Source organism: Staurois parvus, unplaced genomic scaffold, assembly GCF_062004578.1.
Source record: "Staurois parvus isolate SC_StPar_1 unplaced genomic scaffold, SC_StPar_1.0 ptg000049l, whole genome shotgun sequence".
Lineage (NCBI taxonomy): Eukaryota > Metazoa > Chordata > Amphibia > Anura > Ranidae > Staurois > Staurois parvus.
In genome coordinates, this window is record NW_028317845.1 from 2,136,514 (window position 1) to 2,155,223 (window position 18,710).

At 39.1% G+C, this 18,710-nt stretch overlaps 1 protein-coding gene across 8 annotated transcripts in view; it reads right to left on the bottom strand.

The window, feature by feature from the left end:
• The window catches only part of SNED1 (sushi, nidogen and EGF like domains 1), a 269,441-nt gene that overhangs the window by 159,279 nt on the left and 91,452 nt on the right, over window positions 1-18,710 (bottom strand). For 7 of the 8 annotated variants that reach the window (XM_089665825.1, XM_089665812.1, XM_089665819.1 and 4 more), the window contains exons 3-8: window positions 18,201-18,341; window positions 15,498-15,660; window positions 11,246-11,371; window positions 6,967-7,080; window positions 2,486-2,599; window positions 614-727 (exon numbers count right to left, since the gene is read on the bottom strand). In XM_089665825.1, coding sequence (XP_089521951.1) covers window positions 614-727; window positions 2,486-2,599; window positions 6,967-7,080; window positions 11,246-11,371; window positions 15,498-15,660; window positions 18,201-18,341 — 772 coding nt within the window. Of the gene's footprint in view, window positions 1-613; window positions 728-2,485; window positions 2,600-6,966; window positions 7,081-11,245; window positions 11,372-15,497; window positions 15,661-18,200; window positions 18,342-18,710 lie in introns of those variants that run through there. The other variant, XM_089665842.1, reaches the window with a different exon arrangement.

Below are 18,710 nucleotides of genomic sequence, written 5' to 3' on the forward strand. Positions count from 1 at the left end.
CTCTTCAGCTGACTTGTGACAGCTGACAGCCCAGTGTCCTAGAGTCACATTACAAGCCGTCCCCAAATCTTTAGCATGGCGAGGTCCGGCTACGGCTTTCAAGGTTATGGCAATCCTGAAAACTGCAAGAAATGAGCTCTCTGACTGCAGTAAACAAAGAAGTTTGACTGAAGGAAAAAAAAGGATCTTGATAGAGCAGAAAGAGCCTAGTGGAAAGGGGTTTCTTCTCTCAGAGAAAGAGTCCAAAAATCTGGAGCATAATGGGAGAAAGAGTGATTATATCTGGCTGATTGACAACTTTGTTTGCAAGCATTCAATCTCTTGTAGGCAGTAGTATAACCCTCTTGTGCAAAATTAACCGTGTCCCCTAATCAATGAGAAAGAAAACATTTAAAAATTTAAATTTAGTATACCATTGCCTTCTTAATGCAGTATATTACTGCAGAAATGTACAATTACAGGTAGTATGAGTGCTTTTTGTAATGCTTTTCTCTTATCCCTTTTCATTCAACTGACTTCTCCTAGAGAACCCCAGTGTGATACAAGACCTCTGATCTGAAATCAGAATAAATGGTAATCTCTACAGCTATCATCTTGGTATTGGATCACTTACCAGTTTCACAATGTACTCCAGTGAATCCTAAAGAACACAGACAGTTGTATGTATTCTCAAAATCCTCACATATCCCTCCATTCAAGCAAGGATGAGAAGAACATGGTCTGATCTCTACAAATCAGAAAAGTAAGGTTGTGAAATTACTTAAATTATCACTAATAAATCTACAAAGAGGCAGAAACAATATAAATGGTAGTTCCATTTTTAAAAGATGTTTTGTGTCTGTTCATCACTTTAAACAGCAAGGCATCCCTTTAAACAGAAAGGAGTTTACGTCTGCAGCTGTCTGACGCTGACTTTTGTTTTTTAAGAATTACACTAGGAGATCACCGTGACCAAGAAAATAACCAATTTCATATCCATACCAATAGTGAGGATTTGTAGGATTGTGTTAGTGAAAAAAAAGTAGAACATGCTGCATTTTTTCTGCACAGAACTGTACTGGAACATGGTAAAAAGCATAAAAATGCACTGGAATGCACTGGAACGTACATTGAAGGAAAAAAGAGGGGAAAAAATTAACCGGAACGTGACAAAATGCGTAAAAAACGTGCATGCAAAAACGCATCCAGAACGCATCTGGACTGCATTTCTATAGTGTGAACTGGCCGTAAATAGAGTTATTATTATAATTAGAGTTATTTGACCTAAAGATCAATGGGTTTGTTTTGCACTTATCAAGCAAAATGCTACAAAAGAGAAGTTCATTGTTATGGCTTACATACAGTTGAAGTGAACACCAATTAACCAATATAGCGAGCAATATGTGCCTCTAAAGTTGAACAAATTACCCCCAAACTTCCTTTTGTAGGTTTATTCAGTTGTGCTTCACTGTCACTACCAGTTTCTAACCACCAGCAGCTCATGGCATTCTTCTGTCATAATTTTTATTTTCTTTGATTTCCAATATTTTTGAATTAATGTCTTTGCTGCATTTAATCATTCCATAAATGCAGCGAATGCATTAATTCTGAAAATTTGACAAGCAAAGAAAATACCAACTATGACAGAATGGCTTATGGAAGTGGATAGAATTAGATTAATGGAAGAGTTGAGCCATTTACATAAGAATACTTATATGAGATTTTAGAAAATCTGGAGCAGCTGGATTGAGATATCTATGTACTGAATGTGGGTTGGAAAATAGGCAGGGTGGAGAAGTGGAAGAATCCCCGTAATATGAAGAAGAGGTAGAAGGTTAAGAAAAGGGAGGAGGTCAGCCTGAGCTTTTTTAAGAGACTGATAAATATTTAAATGAGTCTTGGCGATTGTTGAAGGTACATTTATCCTCCCCTCTCTAATGCAGAACCCCCTTAACTATCTTCTCTCTTATGGGTAGGGATGGTGGGTGGAAGAATATTGGGAATTAGGGGGAGACTAAATGATGACTGATGCCCCCAGCAACTCTTTATTGCTTTCAGCTGTGAGAAGGATGGCATACACAGAATGATGGGTCAGGATGATGTTCGCTGACCATAGTGAGAGCACCCTACTCTGCAAGGCAGTGAGAGAGCATTTTAACTCTACAAAAGGAGAACCCATATCCAAGATTGTGACTCGTCTAGATAAAGCTAAGGAGATTGGTAGAGATCTAATATAAGAAATGATGATATCTAGATAAACAAGTGCACATGAAAACATATTTATATGTTATATTTTCATACACTTTAACCTTTTACATTAGCATTTACTTTCCAGTCTGGAAAAGGTATGTGGACCCACTTGGAATATCACACAACAAGTCCTGTTTAAATGTATGCTTAATTAATCATTAATATTACATTTTTGTCAATATGCCTTAATTGCAAGATATTTCCAGAATCATAACATAATTTTCTTTTTGTTTTTTTGTTGATTGCGCGTACATACCTGTCTCACAGCTTTGCCCGGTGTATCTAGGTTGACACTGGCACACCGCCAGTCCATAGTAGTCCTGGCAAACTCCTCCATTCCAGCAGGTCTTGTAAGCACATGGCGATACCTCTAGGATAAACAGGGCAAGCAAGGACTAAACTGCCATAAATCCTTTTAATATCAGAATCTCATGGAAAGCATTGATACATACTGTAAAGGCCTGAACGTTTCCCTCTATTATCTCACTCCCTCTGCTACACATATTACTATTACTCATTACTTTATAGTACATAGAGCTATTAACTGAGGATCAACAAGGCAGTACATTTCTGCTGTTTCTTTGCTCCAGTTTTGAATATGTTTCAGCTGTAAATACAAGAATATACTAGACTTGACACAAATATTTTTTATTACATATCTTTGATTCATTTCTTTGGTTGTTCTGTTTTGCCTGTAAGAAAACTCACACAATTGGGAGTTCAATTTTGTTTTCTGATGCTGACTAGTTTTGCACCAGAATTTCTAGAGGCCTGTAAGCCATCTGACCATCCCCTTCTTCTTTTCCCTCCCTAGAATTGCATGTCTTGTCTCTTGTGTCAAAGTTCAGGTACTGTTGCAATGCATTGAGGGACCTAATGTCAGATCCAAACATCTGTAACAAGGCAAAGAAAGTCTGTGACACACCACAAGAGAGAACTAAATGACATACATTTTGAAAAGAGTAGGTGAAAAAATGTTAAAGATAAAGAAAACTACAGTTTTCCCAGAAAAAGATATTATATGGCTGATGGCATTTAGCTTTAGCTTTTAGCTGCTGTGCATTGGTGTCACAGCAGTTAAAAGCTAAAGCTAAATGCTGTAGTTCTGACACTTCATTCATATCCTGCAGTAGAAGAAAGGATGCCTATTCTTCTGTCATGAATATGAAGAAAGTCCAGAGTAGCTTTTCACTGTGTGCTTTGCTTGCTGCAGCTTGGCATTGTATGCTGAGCCTGTCATCTATTCGACCCCCTGATCCTTTTCTATCCTCTATTCCCCCAGAGGTTTTCCCCCTAGTGAGTAACTCGCATTCATATTTTTAGCCCCAAATGCATTACTTTACTTAATTCAATATTAAACCTCATTTGCCATGTGAATGCTCAGACCATTAGTTTATCACGGTCTTCTTGTAAAGTTGCCATATCATGCTATGATGTTTATTACCCTGCTTAGCTTTGTATTATCAGCAAACACTGAGGTTGAACTTTTACCAACCTCTATATCATTTATGAACAAATTAAACAAAATTGGCCCTGGGACAGAGCCTTGGGGTACCCCACTTACCACTTCAGACCATTCAGAAGATACACTATTTATCACTACCCTCTGGACGCACTCCTGCAATCATTTTTCATTCCAGGTACATACACTATTGTAATGACAACAGACCTCAATTTGTAAATTAAGTGTTTATGGGAAACTGTGGCGTATGCTTTGGAGAAATCCAGATACACCATGTCCATGAGGCTTTCTCTACCCAGATTACAGCTTACTTCCTCATAAAATGTTAACAGGTTGGTCTGGCAAGAACAAAACTTTCATAAATCCATGCTGGTTGCTACTAATAATACTATTTTCATCAGCAAATTCTTGGATATGGTTCCTTATCATCCCCTCCAATAGCCTACATACTATTTATGTTAGGCTAATTGGTCTGTAAATATCCCAGGTATATACAGGTGAAACTCGAAAAATTAGAATATCATGCAAAAGTTCATTTATTTCAGTAATGCAACTTAAAAGGTGAAACTAATATATGAGATAGACTCATTACATGCAAAGCAAGATAGTTCAAGCCGTGATTTGTCATAATTGTGATAATTATGGCTTCCAGCTCATGAAAACCCCAAATCCACAATCTCAGAAGATTAGAATATTGTGAAAAGGTGCAATATTCTAGGCTTAAAGTGTCCCACTCTAATCAGCTAATTAAGCCACAACACCTGCAAAGGGTTCCTGAGCCTTTAAATGTTCTCTCAGCCTGGTTCAGTAGGAATCACAATCATGGGAAAGACTGCTGATCTGACAGTTGTGCAGAAAACCATCACTGACACCCTCCATAAGGAGGGAAAGCCTCAAAAGGTAATTGCAAAAGATGTTGGATGTTCCCAAAGTGCTGTATCAAAGCACATTAATAGAAAGTTATGTGGAAGGGAAAAATGTGGAAGAAAAAGGTGCACAAGCAGCAGGGATGACCGCAGCCTGGAGAGAATTGTCAGGAAAAGGCCATTCAAAAGTGTTGGGGACTTTAACAAGGAGTGGACTGAGGCTGGATCCTGGGCATGGGCTTCAAATGTCGTATTCCTCTTGTCAAGCCGCTCCTGAACAACAAACAACGTCAGAAGCATCTTACCTGGGCTAAAGAAAAACAGAACTGGTGTGTTGCTCAGTGGTCCAAAGTCCTCTTTTCTGATGAGAGCAACTTTTGCATCTCATTTGGAAACCAAGGACCCAGAGTATGGAGGAAGAATGGAGAGGCACACACTGCAAGATGCTTGAAGTCCAGTGTGAAGTTTCCACAGTCTGTGTTGATTTGGGGAGCCATGTCATCTGCTGGTGTTGGTCCACTGTGTTTCATTAAGTCCAGGGTCAACGCAGCCGTCTACCAGGAGATTTTGGAGCACTTCATGCTTCCTTCCACAGATTAGCTTTATGGGGATGCTAACTTCATTTTCCAGCAGGACTTGGCACCTGCCCAAACTGCCAAAAGCACCAAAACCTGGTTCAGTGACCGTGGGATTACTGTGCTTGATTGGCCAGCAAACTCGCCTGACCTGAACCCCATAGAGAATCTATGGGGCATTGCCAAGAGAAAGATGAGAGACATGAGACCGAACAATGCAGAAGAGCTGAAGGCCGCTATTGAAGCATCCTGGTCTTCCATAACACCTCAGCAGTGCCACAGGCTGATAGCTTCCATGCCACACCGCACTGAGGCAGTAATTGCTGCAAAAGGGGCCCAAACCAAGTACTGAGTACATATGCATGCTTATACTTTTCAGAGGTCCGATATTGTTCTATGTACAATCCTTGTTTTATTGATTGCATGTAATATTCTAATTTTCTGAGATTGAGGATTTGGGGTTTTCATGAGCTGTAAGCCATAATCATCACAATTATGACAAATCACGGCTTGAACTATCTTGCTTTTTATGTAAAGAGTCTATCTCATATATTAGTTTCACCTTTTAAGTTGCATTACTAAAATAAATCTAATTTTTTGAGTTTCACCTGTATCTCGGCCCTTTTTAGAATATTGGAACACATTTGGAACATATTTCTCATTTATTTCGACATTTATTTCTCATTAATAAGTGGTTTATGCAACAATTTAGCCCCCCCCCCAGTTTAGTTTTAGTTCTTTTATCTTTGTTGCCCATTGGAATGCACTGGCTAATGCCATTATTTTATATGTTAATAAATCACTCCCATTTTTACTCAATGTTCCTTATTTCTAGACTTTGATACAATTTAATGTCAGGTAGTAAAAGCTGGCTGTTTTGTGTTCTTGTACTACCCTCATGTCTCCTTTTCCTATAATTTCCATGAACATAATCTGTGATCACTGTTTCTTAAGTTATCCTTTACTTCCATATCTGCAATCAGATCTGTGTTGTTTGTAATCAGTAAGTCTAGCAGAGCATTATTTCTAGTTGGGGCTTCCACAAATTGACACATGAAATTGTGCTGCAAGACACTAAAGAAACGGAGAGCCTAGGATGATTGAGCAGTTTCATCTGCCTAGTCAATATCTGAAATTCCCCATTATAACACCGCCTATCATTTCTAACTGTGAAAGAAGATCAGTCTTCTCTTCATCCTTCAGATTAGGGGCCTGTAGCATACTGCCACTATTAATTTCCCTTTTGTTTCTTCGTTTTAAATCTCCAGACACAAGTATTCCACATCCTCTCTTGCCCCATTAGCAATGTCCTCCCTCGTATTCACTAGCAAATCATTCTTTGACATATAGACACCCCCCTCTCCCTCTTCTACTCTACCTTTCTCCTGATACAGGGAGTACCCCTGGACAGTAGCAAGCCAGTCATGTGAACTGTCAAACTAGGTTTCTAATATTCCCACAAAGTCTTCCTCATGTATCAGAAATTCCAGTTCTTCCATTTTATTAACCAAACTTCTAGCTTTTATGGACATGCCTTTTAATTTTGTACAGGTGCATGTTATTTTCTCCTTGTTTGTTCTGAGGCTGCAACAGGATTTTCCCAACATATACCCCTTGATTTTAGGTTCTCCTGTTACCCTACCAATGTTGCCCTGGTAGCACCCTTTGACCTTTGTTCAAATTCAGCTATAACTTCCTCTGATCCCTTCCCTCACCACCAAGTTTAAAAGTTCCCCAACCTTTTGGCCATTTTCTCTCCCAATCAGAAACAGACTTAACAACAAAAAAATTATGAAAATACACAAAATGTACTAACAAAATATCCTGCAATTACCTGTATCACACATGGGTCCAGTGAAATCTGGGGGACATAGACACGTGAAGGAGCCAGGTACATCAACACACGAGCCTCCATTCTGACAGGGCTGAGAAAAGCATCTCCCCATGTCTGCAATATATAACAGGGATACATGACAGGTCCAGGCTGGAAATAGGGAGTCTGGGTGTTAGGGAGTATTCATGGACAGCCACGAGATCCAGTGGGCTTCTCAGCTTGAATCATGAGAACAAAAATCATTTGAATTCTTATCTGTTCTATGGCCAGGTTCACATCTATCCGTGTCCACTTTTGTCCATTTTTTTGTATGCATTTTCCTATTTCTGTAGGGGATCACAACATATGAAAATGCACAAATTGTCCATGCCTCATTTTTAGCAATACAGCACACAGATGTGAATGGCCACATTGAATTTAATGTATTTTTATCACACATGCACTTTTGTATCTTCCAACACGTACACAAAAACACAAAGGTGTGAACCAGGCCTTAGACTAAAACATTTAGCACAATAGTTGCACAACAGTAGCAGTTTATAATAATAATAAACTTTATTTTATATAGTGCTTTTAAAGGTAGTTTCTCAAAACCCTTTACAAAGAAAACAAACAAGAAATACACCAGATAAAGCAAAGAAAAAAAAAGGACCATTAAGTAAAAGCTTGTCTAAAGAAAAAAGTTTTTAGATTTGATTTGAATGAGTTTAGAGAAGATGACTCTGATGTTCCTTGAAAGAGAATTCCAGTTATGAAGCATAGCAGAAGAAGGCTCTGTCTCCCAGCGAGTGTAGTTGAGTGGGGGGCCCACAGAAGACCAAAATTTAAAGAGCAGAGGTTACGAGGGGGGGAGTAAGTTGATAAAAGTTCAGACAGATAATGGGGTGCCAAGCTATGAAGAGCCTTATAGGTGAGCAAGAGGATCTTAAAGTCTATGCGAAACCTGACAGGTAGGCAGTGCAAGCACTTCTGGCTGCAGAATTTTGTACATATTGTAGTAGATTAATAGTGGATTTAGGTACACCAGGGAGTAGAGTATTGCAATAGTAAAGTCTGGAGAATACAAATGTATGGATCAGCTTTTCAGCTACTGTGTATGATAGCATAGAATGCAGCTAAGCTATGTTTCTCAAGTGGAAAAAAGATGTTCTGACAACATTTTGTACATTTGGATCAAAGATTAAGCTAACATCAAATATCACCCCTAGATTTTTCAATTTAAACTGAAGCTCAAGTACAGCGCCATCGATAGATAGGCCAACAGGACTAGCCTTACAAAATTGATGGGGGGTACCAATAAGTATGACTTCAGTCCTATCACAGTTTAATTTAAGTAAATTATGGGCCATTCAAGTTTTTATATCACAAATACAGTTAGATAGGAAAGAAGCACCCAAAGTAGAATCCGGCTTAGTACGGATGTATATCATAGTGTCATCAGCATAGAAGTGATAATTGAGCCCATGTGGTCTAAGCAGTTGGAAACAGGCAAATGCTAAAAAGTAAGGGACCCAAGATTGAACCCTGAGGAACACTGTACTTGACTGCACTGACTTCAGACTGAAATCTGCCAAGAGAAACAGAGTGACAGTGAACAGTAAGATATGACTTAACCCATTTCACTTCCAATTCTGAGACTCCATATATGGTTTTAAGGCAAGAGAGTTAAAGATTGTGGTCTACAGTATCAAAGGCAGAACTAAGATCCAGTAGAATAAGTAGAAATAGTTAGTGAGACAGAACCAGGAGCTAACAGATTGTCGTTAGTGACTTTGACCAAGGCAATTTCTGTGCTGTGCAGTTGCCGAAAACCAGATTGGAGTTCAAATAGGTTATTTAAAGCCAGGTTCTTAAGTAACTGAGATATCACAACTCACTCAAGGATCTTGGCAAGGAAGGGTACATTAGATATGGGGCAAAATTTGTTTAAATTGTCCAGAGCCATGTTGGAGATTTTTTCGTACCAAGGTGATAGCGGCAGTTTTAAAAATTGTTGGTACAGAACCAGTGCTAAGGGAGTCATTTATGATATTGAGAATAATATAAAGAATAATGGGGCATAGAGAACTAAAACAGTATTTGAATACATTGGTTGGAAGAGGATCAAGTATGTAGGTGGAATATTTCATATTATAGACCAATTTAAGCAGAGATGCAGTGTCAAGTACAGAGAAGTGGGAGAGAGAAGAACCAGTAAAGCTGGGTGGGTCAGGAAGTGATATGGAAGAAAAGTGTGGTGAGGTAAGAATTTGATGTATTTATTGTCAATGTTTGAAAAAAAATCTAAGAATGTGTTACAGAGCTGTGTTGAGGCTGGTAATGTGGAGGGATTACAAGCTTTTAATAACCTATTGATGGTGCAGAAGAGTTGTCTAGGGTTGCTAAGATTTTTTTCTATGGCATGGGAGAAATTGTTTGATCTAGCCATCTCAACTGGACTCTTATAGATACACAAATGATCTTTCCAAACCTGATAGTGAACAGTCAGGCCAGAACGGCACCACCTATGCTCAAGTCTCCACGAGACTACCTTCACTGAACGTAAGTGAGAATTAAACCATGGAGCTAGGAGGGAGAATGAGATGGCTCAGGTCTTAAGGGGGCAAAGGTGTCAAGGGAAGATGAAAACGCCTAAATTAAGGGCATCTATACTGTCAACGAGGGTGTGAGATGAGGAGATGCCAGATAGAAAGGAAGTAAGTGAAGTAGCAAATTTGGGCTGATCAATAGTAGCCCAGTTGTGATAGTTAACAGATCGAGACAGTGCATGTTAGAAACTGCTAATTCCAGATTGAAAAGAATAGTAAGGTGGCCAGACAGTCCTAAGTCAAGGGAAGAGCAGTCAGACAAAAAAGAGCCATTAGGAATGATAAGCTCCCATGTGTGTCCTTTGATATGCGTGGGGGTGCAAACAAATTAAATTAGGTCAAAACATTTAAGTAAAGCAAAAGATCTGTAGCTAAAATGTAAGGCTCTGAGTCAGTGTGTATATTAAAATCCCCAAGGATAATGATTCTTTTAAAACTAAGGCATAAAAATTAAAGCATATCAGCAAATTCATCTAAGAATGCTCAACAAGACGTGGGTGGTCAATTAAAAGTAAAAATAATAGATGAGTGAGGAGGACAGACCTTGAGAACAAGGCATTCAAATAAAGAAAAAGAGGGTACGTTAACATGGGATAAAGTGTACAACAAGCTGTAAATAACAATTATACCTCCATCTTTGCCTGAGAGACATGGGAAGTCAAGCAAACCGTACCCTGAAGGGGTGAGATGTTTGAAAAGGATGCCATCATTTTGTTTGTGTCAGGTTTCAGTTAAGCACAGAAGGTCCAACTTATTGTCTACAATAAGGTCCAAAATAAGTAGTGCTTTGTTATTAGCAGAGAGAGTGTTCAGGAGCACTGATATGGCCTTCCTTGGAGGATTCATAGGAATCAGAGTGAAGTCAGGGCATGTCAGTGAAAATAGGCATTTGAAGTCGGCAGCTTTACCCCGATAAGCAGGGAGCGAGACAGCTCAGGTATTTGAAGGGAGGAGACGGCATCCAGTGCTATGATGATCTCTGGCAGAGATCATATGTGCCTTTAGCCAAAAAATAGTTTTGTTTTAGTTGCAGGAGTTGCAGTGCAGTGTACCTGAGCAGCATGACTGAGAGATCCGGGTACAGTAAGGGAAAAAATGTCCAGTTGTTCACAGTCCACTGCAAGGAAATAGGTCCAATGTAGAGTAAGGAAAGTGATTCAGTGCAGGGCAAGGAAAGAGGTCCAGTGCAGGGCAAGGAAAGAGATCCAGTTATCAGGGAAGATTCAGACATGCGTCAGCAGGAAGCTTGGCAGGCTGTAAAAAAGAGGTCCAGTGCAGGGCAAGGAAAGAGGTCCAGTGATCCAGAAAAGATTTCGAGGTGAGTCAGCAGCAAGCTAGGACAGATTGCTAGACAATTCCAGAGAACCAAGAGATAAGAGAACTTAATCCAGGTTATCTAAAAATCTGATAAATCAAACCTAGTAGTCAGAGTTTAAATTGCAGAAATTATAGTCAAAATGTAAGAAAAAGCAGCAGTCAAATGCGCCAGTGTTCTCTCCCCACCTCAGAAGTCACAGGTTCCCAATGGGCTTAGAACTGCCAAATGTTCTACACAAATACAGTTAGCTTATTGTTCTAGACTTGCACTGTTTTTTATAAATTATTACACAATATCAATAATTCCTTTTATATATCGGTCTGTACTATATGTATCATAAATATAATATATAACTATCAGAGTAAACTCTTACCAATATGACAGTGCTTTCCAGTAAAGCCACTTAGGCAAGAGCATGTGTAGGAAGGGTTGCCGGTGACACAGTCATCTATACAGCGACCTCCATTTTGGCAGGGTCGAAGGGTCCAACAAACAGAGGCTGTAAAACATGTTTTTCAGTTTCACAAAATGCACATGCCTATCCTGAGCTTACATAATAAATTAAAAAGCAATATACAAAGTGCAAGAACCTAGAGCAACAAGCAAAATCAGCTTTCTTGTTTTGACTGTTCTATGCTGACTTTGAAATCTAACTAGGATGCTGCACTCTGCACCAAGTCCTTATTCTTTATATTACTTTTTTAAACATAAGTACACTTTTGTTACCACAACCTCTACTCTTCTAAGCTCATTAGCTTCCCCTAAGCCATAACTTCATATCTTTCTAGTGCTCCTCTATTCCTGTTGGTCAGGCCAGAACAATAATCTATGATAGATTTGAAACACCCAGGAGAAGGGAGCCCTTAATATGGTTCATTTCTACAAAACTGCACTTAGTCTTAAAATAAATCAATGTGTAAAATAATCCCACAGTGAAAAGCTTGCTTTGGAAGGCTGCAGCTGCATTCTTCTCCTAAAGATGCTAGATGTCTGGCTATCATGCTGAATCAATGGCTTCACTAATCACTGACCCTTTACCCTGTCTTCCTTGATCTGTATGTTTGCTCCAGATCAGTAATCCAGAAAATACTGAAGAAAGTGGACAAAAATGACAGCGAAACATTTTCAGAAGGAGGTCAGCAATCACAGCCTCCCTTTTTTTCACTGCAGATTTCTCTAAAATAAGAAAAAGTAGCAGTAAAAAAATATTCTTGGAATATTTGCCCACTATCTTAGAATCATTTGGAGAAGATGTAAATATTTTATTTGAAAAAGCAAGATGTTATGTCCAGTGGATCTTTTTCTAAAATGTTGTCAGGTGGAGAAAAATAGCACTCTCATACATATATTTGTTTTTCAGTGAATCCAATGTCAAATATTTGGAGACTGAAGCTTGGTTCCTTGGCATATGCTGAGGTCAATATTTGCTTACGGATGGATTCCAGAACTCCCAACAATGAAACACAACATTCCGCTTCAAATGAGCAGTAATGTGTTACCCAGATGTGCAGGAGTGTTATGGATTAGCATTGTTTAATTAGACAAATCTGTGTATTACAATATTCTTGCCCTTCTGTCCATTCTAATTTGGTAGCAATATATATCAATATTTTATTGGTGTTTTTGATGTATGTTTTTGTTTATCCTGTATGATGAGACAAAAACCTCAGTAAATAGAGAACAAGAGGAAAATAAATGAAAGTGCTTTGCTGAGTGTAACATACCAAGATCTGCCCCCATAATTGTTTGATCATGGTTTGCATATTGCTATGTGCTTACTGAATGTTAAAAAAAAATGTAAAGTTCATTTGAAAACGGATTAACTCTGTCTACTAAACTAATACTAAAATTAGGAATAAACCACTTTTTTTTTTGATTTGTGATAAAAATGAGACCTGCAAATACCTTGTGTTTTAAGAAAGCTTTAACAGTGTTTCTCACTAATTAATGAGGGGGAAGGGGTTGATTTTCATACATTGCATTGATTATGACAAACTATTCTGAAACAGCTACATGCAATTTATAATGGGGATGATTTACTAGACCTGGAGAGTGCAAAATCTGGCTCAGCTCTGTGTAAAAACCAATCAACTTCCATTTCACAGGTTAATTGAACAAGCTGAAGTTAGAAGATGATTGACTACCATACACAGCTGAACCAAATTTTGCACTCTCCAGTTTTAATAAATCAACGCCATGGCTCCAAGGGTTTATGCAGGCCATAGATGGGTTGAAAATCGGCCGATTTTTCGGCCAAAAATAAAATCGGCCGATTTTCGGATCGTTAGTGGGCTAAATGTTCGGCCGTTTTTCGGTATTTTGGCAGATTTTTTTTATCAGTAAAGTTGGAAAAAAATCGGCCGATTTTGCCGATCGGCCGATTTTGCCGATCGGCCGATTTTCGCGACAATGATGGGCAAATCAGCCGATCTTTTACCAATAAAAAAATCTGCGCATGAGCAGTGACCTGCAAGAGGAAGACAAAAAGAAGAAGAGGAAGAAGAAGAGGAAGAAGAAGAAGAAGAAGAGGAGGATGAAGAAGGGGATGAAGAGGATGAAGAAGAAGAAGAGGATGAAGAAGCAGAAGAAGAGGATGAAGAAGAAGAAGAGGATGAAGAAGAAGAAGTAGAAGAAGAAGAGGATGAAGAAGAAGTAGAAGAAGAAGAAGAGGATGAAGAAGAAGAGGATGAAGAAGAGGAAGAAGAAGAAGAGGATGAAGAAGAGAAGAAGAAAAAGAGGATGAAGAAGAAGAGGATGAAGAAGAAGAAGACGATGAAGAAGAAGAGGATGAAGAAGAAGAAGTAGAAGAAGAGGATGAAAAAGAAGAAGTAGAAGAAGAAGATGATGATGAAGAAGAAGAGGATGAAGAAGAAGAAGTAGAAGAAGAGGATGAAGAAGAAGAAGTAGAAGAAGAAGAGGATGATGAAGTAGAAGAGGATGAAGAAGAAGAAGAGGATGAAGAAAAAGAAGAGGAAGAAGAAGAGGAAGAAGAAGAAGAGGATGAAGAAGAAGAGGATGAAGAAGAGGATGATGAAGAAGAGGATGATGAAGAAGAGGAAGATGAAGAAGAGGATGAAGAAGAAGAGGAAGATGATGAAGAAGAAGAGGATGAAAAGGAAGAAGAAGAAGAGGATGAAGAAGAAGAAGAGGAAGAAGAAGAGGATGAAGAAGAAGAAGAAGAGGAAGAAGAAGAGGATGAAGAAGAAGAGAAGAAGAAGAAGAGGATGAAGAAGAAGAGGAAGAAGAAGAAGAAGAGGATGAAGAAGAAGAAGGGGATGAAAAGGAAGAAGAAGAAGAGGAAGAAGAAGAAGAAGAAGAAGAAGAGGATGAAGAAGAAGACGAAGAAGAAGAAGAAGAGGATGAAGAAGAAGAAGAAAAAGAAGAAGAGGATGAAGAAGAGAAGAAGAAGAGGATGAAGAAGAGGAAGAAGAAGAGGACGAAGAAGAAGAAGAAAAAGAGGATGAAGAAGAAGAAGAAAAAGAGGATGAAGAAGAAGAAGAAAAAGAAGAAGAGGATGAAGAAGAGAAGAAGAAGAAGAAGATGAAGAAGAAGAAGAGGATGAAAAGGAGGAAGAAGAATAGGATGAAGAAGAAGAGGATGAAGAAGAAGAAGAGGAAGAAGAAGAAGAGGATGATGAAGAAGAGGATGAAGAAGAGGATGAAGAAGAGGATGATGAAGAAGAAGTAGAAGAAGAGGATGAAGAAGAGGATGAAGAAGAAGAGGATGATGAAGAAGAAGTAGAAGAAGAGGATGATGAAGAAGAAGAGGATGAAGAAGAAGAAGTAGTAGAAGAAGAAGAGGATGAAGAAGAAGAAGAAGAGTAAGAAGAAGAAGAAGAGGAAGATGAAGAAGAGGATGAAAAGGAAGAAGAAGAGGATGAGGATGAAGAAGAAGAAGAGGATGAAGAAGAAGAAGAGGATGAAGAAGAGGATGAAGAAGAAGAGGATGAAGAAGATGAAGAAGAAGAAGAAGAAGAGAATGAAGAAGAAGAGGATGAAAAAGAAGAGTAATTCTAGTCCGGCAAAAAGTGTCGGCAAAAAATATCGGTCGTTCAAGCGGCCGACGTTACCAGCAACGGTAAAAAAATCGGCCGATTTTCATCCCGTCTACAGCCGGCAAAAAGTGTCCCTGCAGAGAGCTCCGCTATTTCTTTGACAGCTCCTTGACATTTATAGCGGTTGCAACAATGTATTTATTTGTTTCCGAATAAAAACATCTGTATCCTAAATGGATACAAATAGATACATTGTTGCAACCGCTATAAATGTCAAGGAACTGTCAGAAGAAATAGCGAGCTCTCTGCAGGGACACTTTTTGCCGGCTGTAGACGGGATGAAAATCGGCCGATTTTTTTACCGTTGCTGGTAACGTCGGCCGCTTGAACGACCGATATTTTGTTTTTTTAAAAGAAAAATCGGCTGATTTTCGACCCGTCTATGGCCTGCATAAGGCAGTATTTATATAAACTATAAAGGAATGGTTTGCATGGCTCAGCCCACAAAAAATGAGGAACAGCCTCTTATATTTTTGGGATTTGTGATGGGAGTGACACCTGCAAATAACTTCTGTTTTACAAAGACTATTCTGTCTTGGTCACTAATTAACTTGAGCTCATGTGCACGTACTTGCATTGCTGCATCCTCCAACCTGAACGTTGTTGTTGTCGATCCGGAAGACCCATCGTCCAGGAATTCCTATGTTAGTTGTGTTTGCAATTCCTGCAATGTCATTTGTACGAGAGCCAGGGATATTAAAATATCTCCAGCCATCTCCTGCATTGAAACCTGCCTAAGGGACAAAAGAGAAACAATGACAGGGCATAACAAATAGAAGTTTCAAACTGAAAGAAGTACCCACTAAATCCTTGGTGCGCCAACACATGTGGCCTGCCAACTCTCTCTGTGCAGCCCGCCAAGTGTTAGGCACTTTGCAAAGTGGCAGCAGCCCACACTGGGTAGTGAATTAAAGCAGTACTGTGAACTGTGCCCAGCAGTAGAAGTATAATTTTGAGTTGGCTGCTGAACTCAATGTAACGTCTATGCCTGAAAACAAGCTGCAGCCCTCTGAAAGTTTCCGGGGCCACATTTGAGGCCTTCTATAATTGTTACATTGGCCACGACTGCACTAAATAATATTTTCAGTGTCTGAATTACAGAGATGTAAGAAAACTTGTATTATTATTTAAAAATAAGAGGATGTCACTTCATCACTGCATCCCCAAAAAGTGAAGAGGGTGTGCATATTTACAGCATAGAGGGGACAAAACACACGTATGCGGCACGCAGTATACTCAATATGCAGAGAGTGCATATAGTTTGCACATACCAGAGCATACACTGCGCAAAACACAAGGCTCAGATGCTGGAACATGTTACATGTTCTGCACTAAAAACAGGTGGAATATGTAACATGTTCCAAAGGTGCACTTTCTTTTAACCACTTCAATGCAGGGCACTTTTACCCCCTTCCTGCCTAGACCAGTTTTCAGCTTTCAGCGCTCTCACACTTTGAATGATAATTACATTTTTGAGGGCCAGCACCAGGACAAAGGAATTACCCACAAAATGACCCCATTTTGGAAAGCAAACACCCCAATGTATATTTTACGAGGCATAATGAGTATTTTGAACATGTAATTTTTTTCCACAAGTTTTCAGAAAATGTGGAAAGAAAATGAAAAGTTATCAATTTATAAGATATTTCTAACACATAGCATGTACATACCAAAAATGACAACCCAAAATACATTCTGCTACTCCTGAGTGTGGGGATACCACATGTGTAAGACTTTTCCACAGGCTGGCCACATACAGAGGCCCAACATCCAAGTAGGACCTACAGGCGTTCTCATTTCCTGACTACCTATCACAATTTTGAAGGCCCTGGAGCACCAGGACAATGGAATTACCCTTGGATGCCTGCCTATCTTCTGGGTGTGCTGCACTTCTTGTACTCGCCACTGCGCTACTGGTGGATGCCTTCTCCTCCTCAGATCTCCTGAACCTCTCTATTTGGACTCTCTCCTCCTCAGAATCCGTTGCTGACCCACCGCTTCCCACCTGGCCGTTTATGTGCAGTGGCCAGGTGGGAAGCGGTTAATGGTGATGAGACCTGAATTGCATATTCATTTTTTCATCACAGAAGAAAAGCAGGTTAGCTGACCCATAGTTTCCAAGGAAAAACAATATAATTTTGTAGACACACTATGTGAAAGCTATGATCCACACATTAACTAATGATTTTAGTACAAACCTGGGAAGGAAATGACTTTCATTAAAAATAATGGGATTAATGAGGGAAAAATGCAGACACACTGTATTCTCAAAATCCATTTTGGCTTATCCATTGTTCACAGTCAAAAGAGTTTGTAAGAATGTTACCTATTACATAATGGTACAAGCTGGAGTGCAAGTGAACCGTTTAAAACATTTTAATTGTAATTGACTGGCTGGCAGTTTAATGCTAAGAACACATTAAAGAAGATGTTATGGGACAGAACCTCACCAATGCTATTTGCCCTTTAAGCTGGTCATACACTACAAAAAAAAATCTAAGAGAATCCTCCATCCATACTAAAAAGTGAGGATGGACGAATCTCCAGCCACAGCATTAGTATTCTGAGAGCCAGCACCCCCAGCTGCCAGAATACTGGCACATTCTTAACATATAACTGGATACAGCTGCTGTTCATCCAACAATTTTCAATGCTGCTACACTGATTTCTCAATCAAAGGAAGTTAGGCAAGAGGGTGGCAACACGGTCACCCAAGAAGCAAATTTCAGCCAACTCATCAGGAATCGGGTGCAATGTGCATAGTATATGACCAGCTTTAGTCTGGCTTCCTAAAGTATACAAAACTGGAGGAACAGATAGCATCTTAGCTTTGATGGCTATAGCAACCAATCACACCCCAGCTGTTATAAACCTCTGTCTTCTATCATTTGCACCAGGAAAACAAAATGAACTAGTGTTAGGTGGAACAAAGGAATTTTGCTCCCAATTGGCTGGAAAGGAACAGCAGTAAGCTGCTCTATCATGTAAATGGTTAAAATTGAAAAAAAAAAGAAAAATAATAATTTCCTATAACTAAATAAAGCATCTACCTCCTGTGAACATGAAGCATAAAAATGACTAAGTAGATGCAAATAGCAATTAGGGAAGAGGCCAGCCTCCCATAGACAGGGTTTATAATCCCAGAGGGACACAGAGGTTTGTTTTGTCTGCCCCCTTAGCAACAAAAGAGAAAACTTGATCTAGTGGACTACACAAAGTTACAATACTCCCGTGTGTAATTTAAAAGGTTACAAATGCAAAAAATGTGCACTACCTGGGCAGCAATACCCCCTCTTCCAGAACTGTCACCACCACTACTGGCATGGCGCCCTGTTGTCCATTCTATCGTCTCATAGTTGAATATAGTAAAAGAACGAAGACCGTCTGTAATTAATACAATCTGGAACGTGTTCATCTGTTAAAGCAGTATAGTAGACAATAAGGAACAAATGCAATCAAAGAAACAAGTATCAAAAAACAAACAAAACAGAGATGCTAGAAGTGAGCGTGCTGAACATAGAAAGTATTTTTATATTTTTTATTTAGCTAAGTTAACTACGTTTTTCACCTAATATGAAATGAGGAGTGTGCTTTCAGAACCTGTAGGAACACAATAAAATCCTCAAAAATTTTACTTTTAAATCACAGAAGGACCCTTATTATATTGTTAATTATATTTTACTGCTGACACAAAAAATAGCAAAGGGTATCCTGAAGACTCTCTTTTGATATTCTGAGGAATTACTATCATTGATTCAAACAAAACTAGACAAATGTGGCTTAT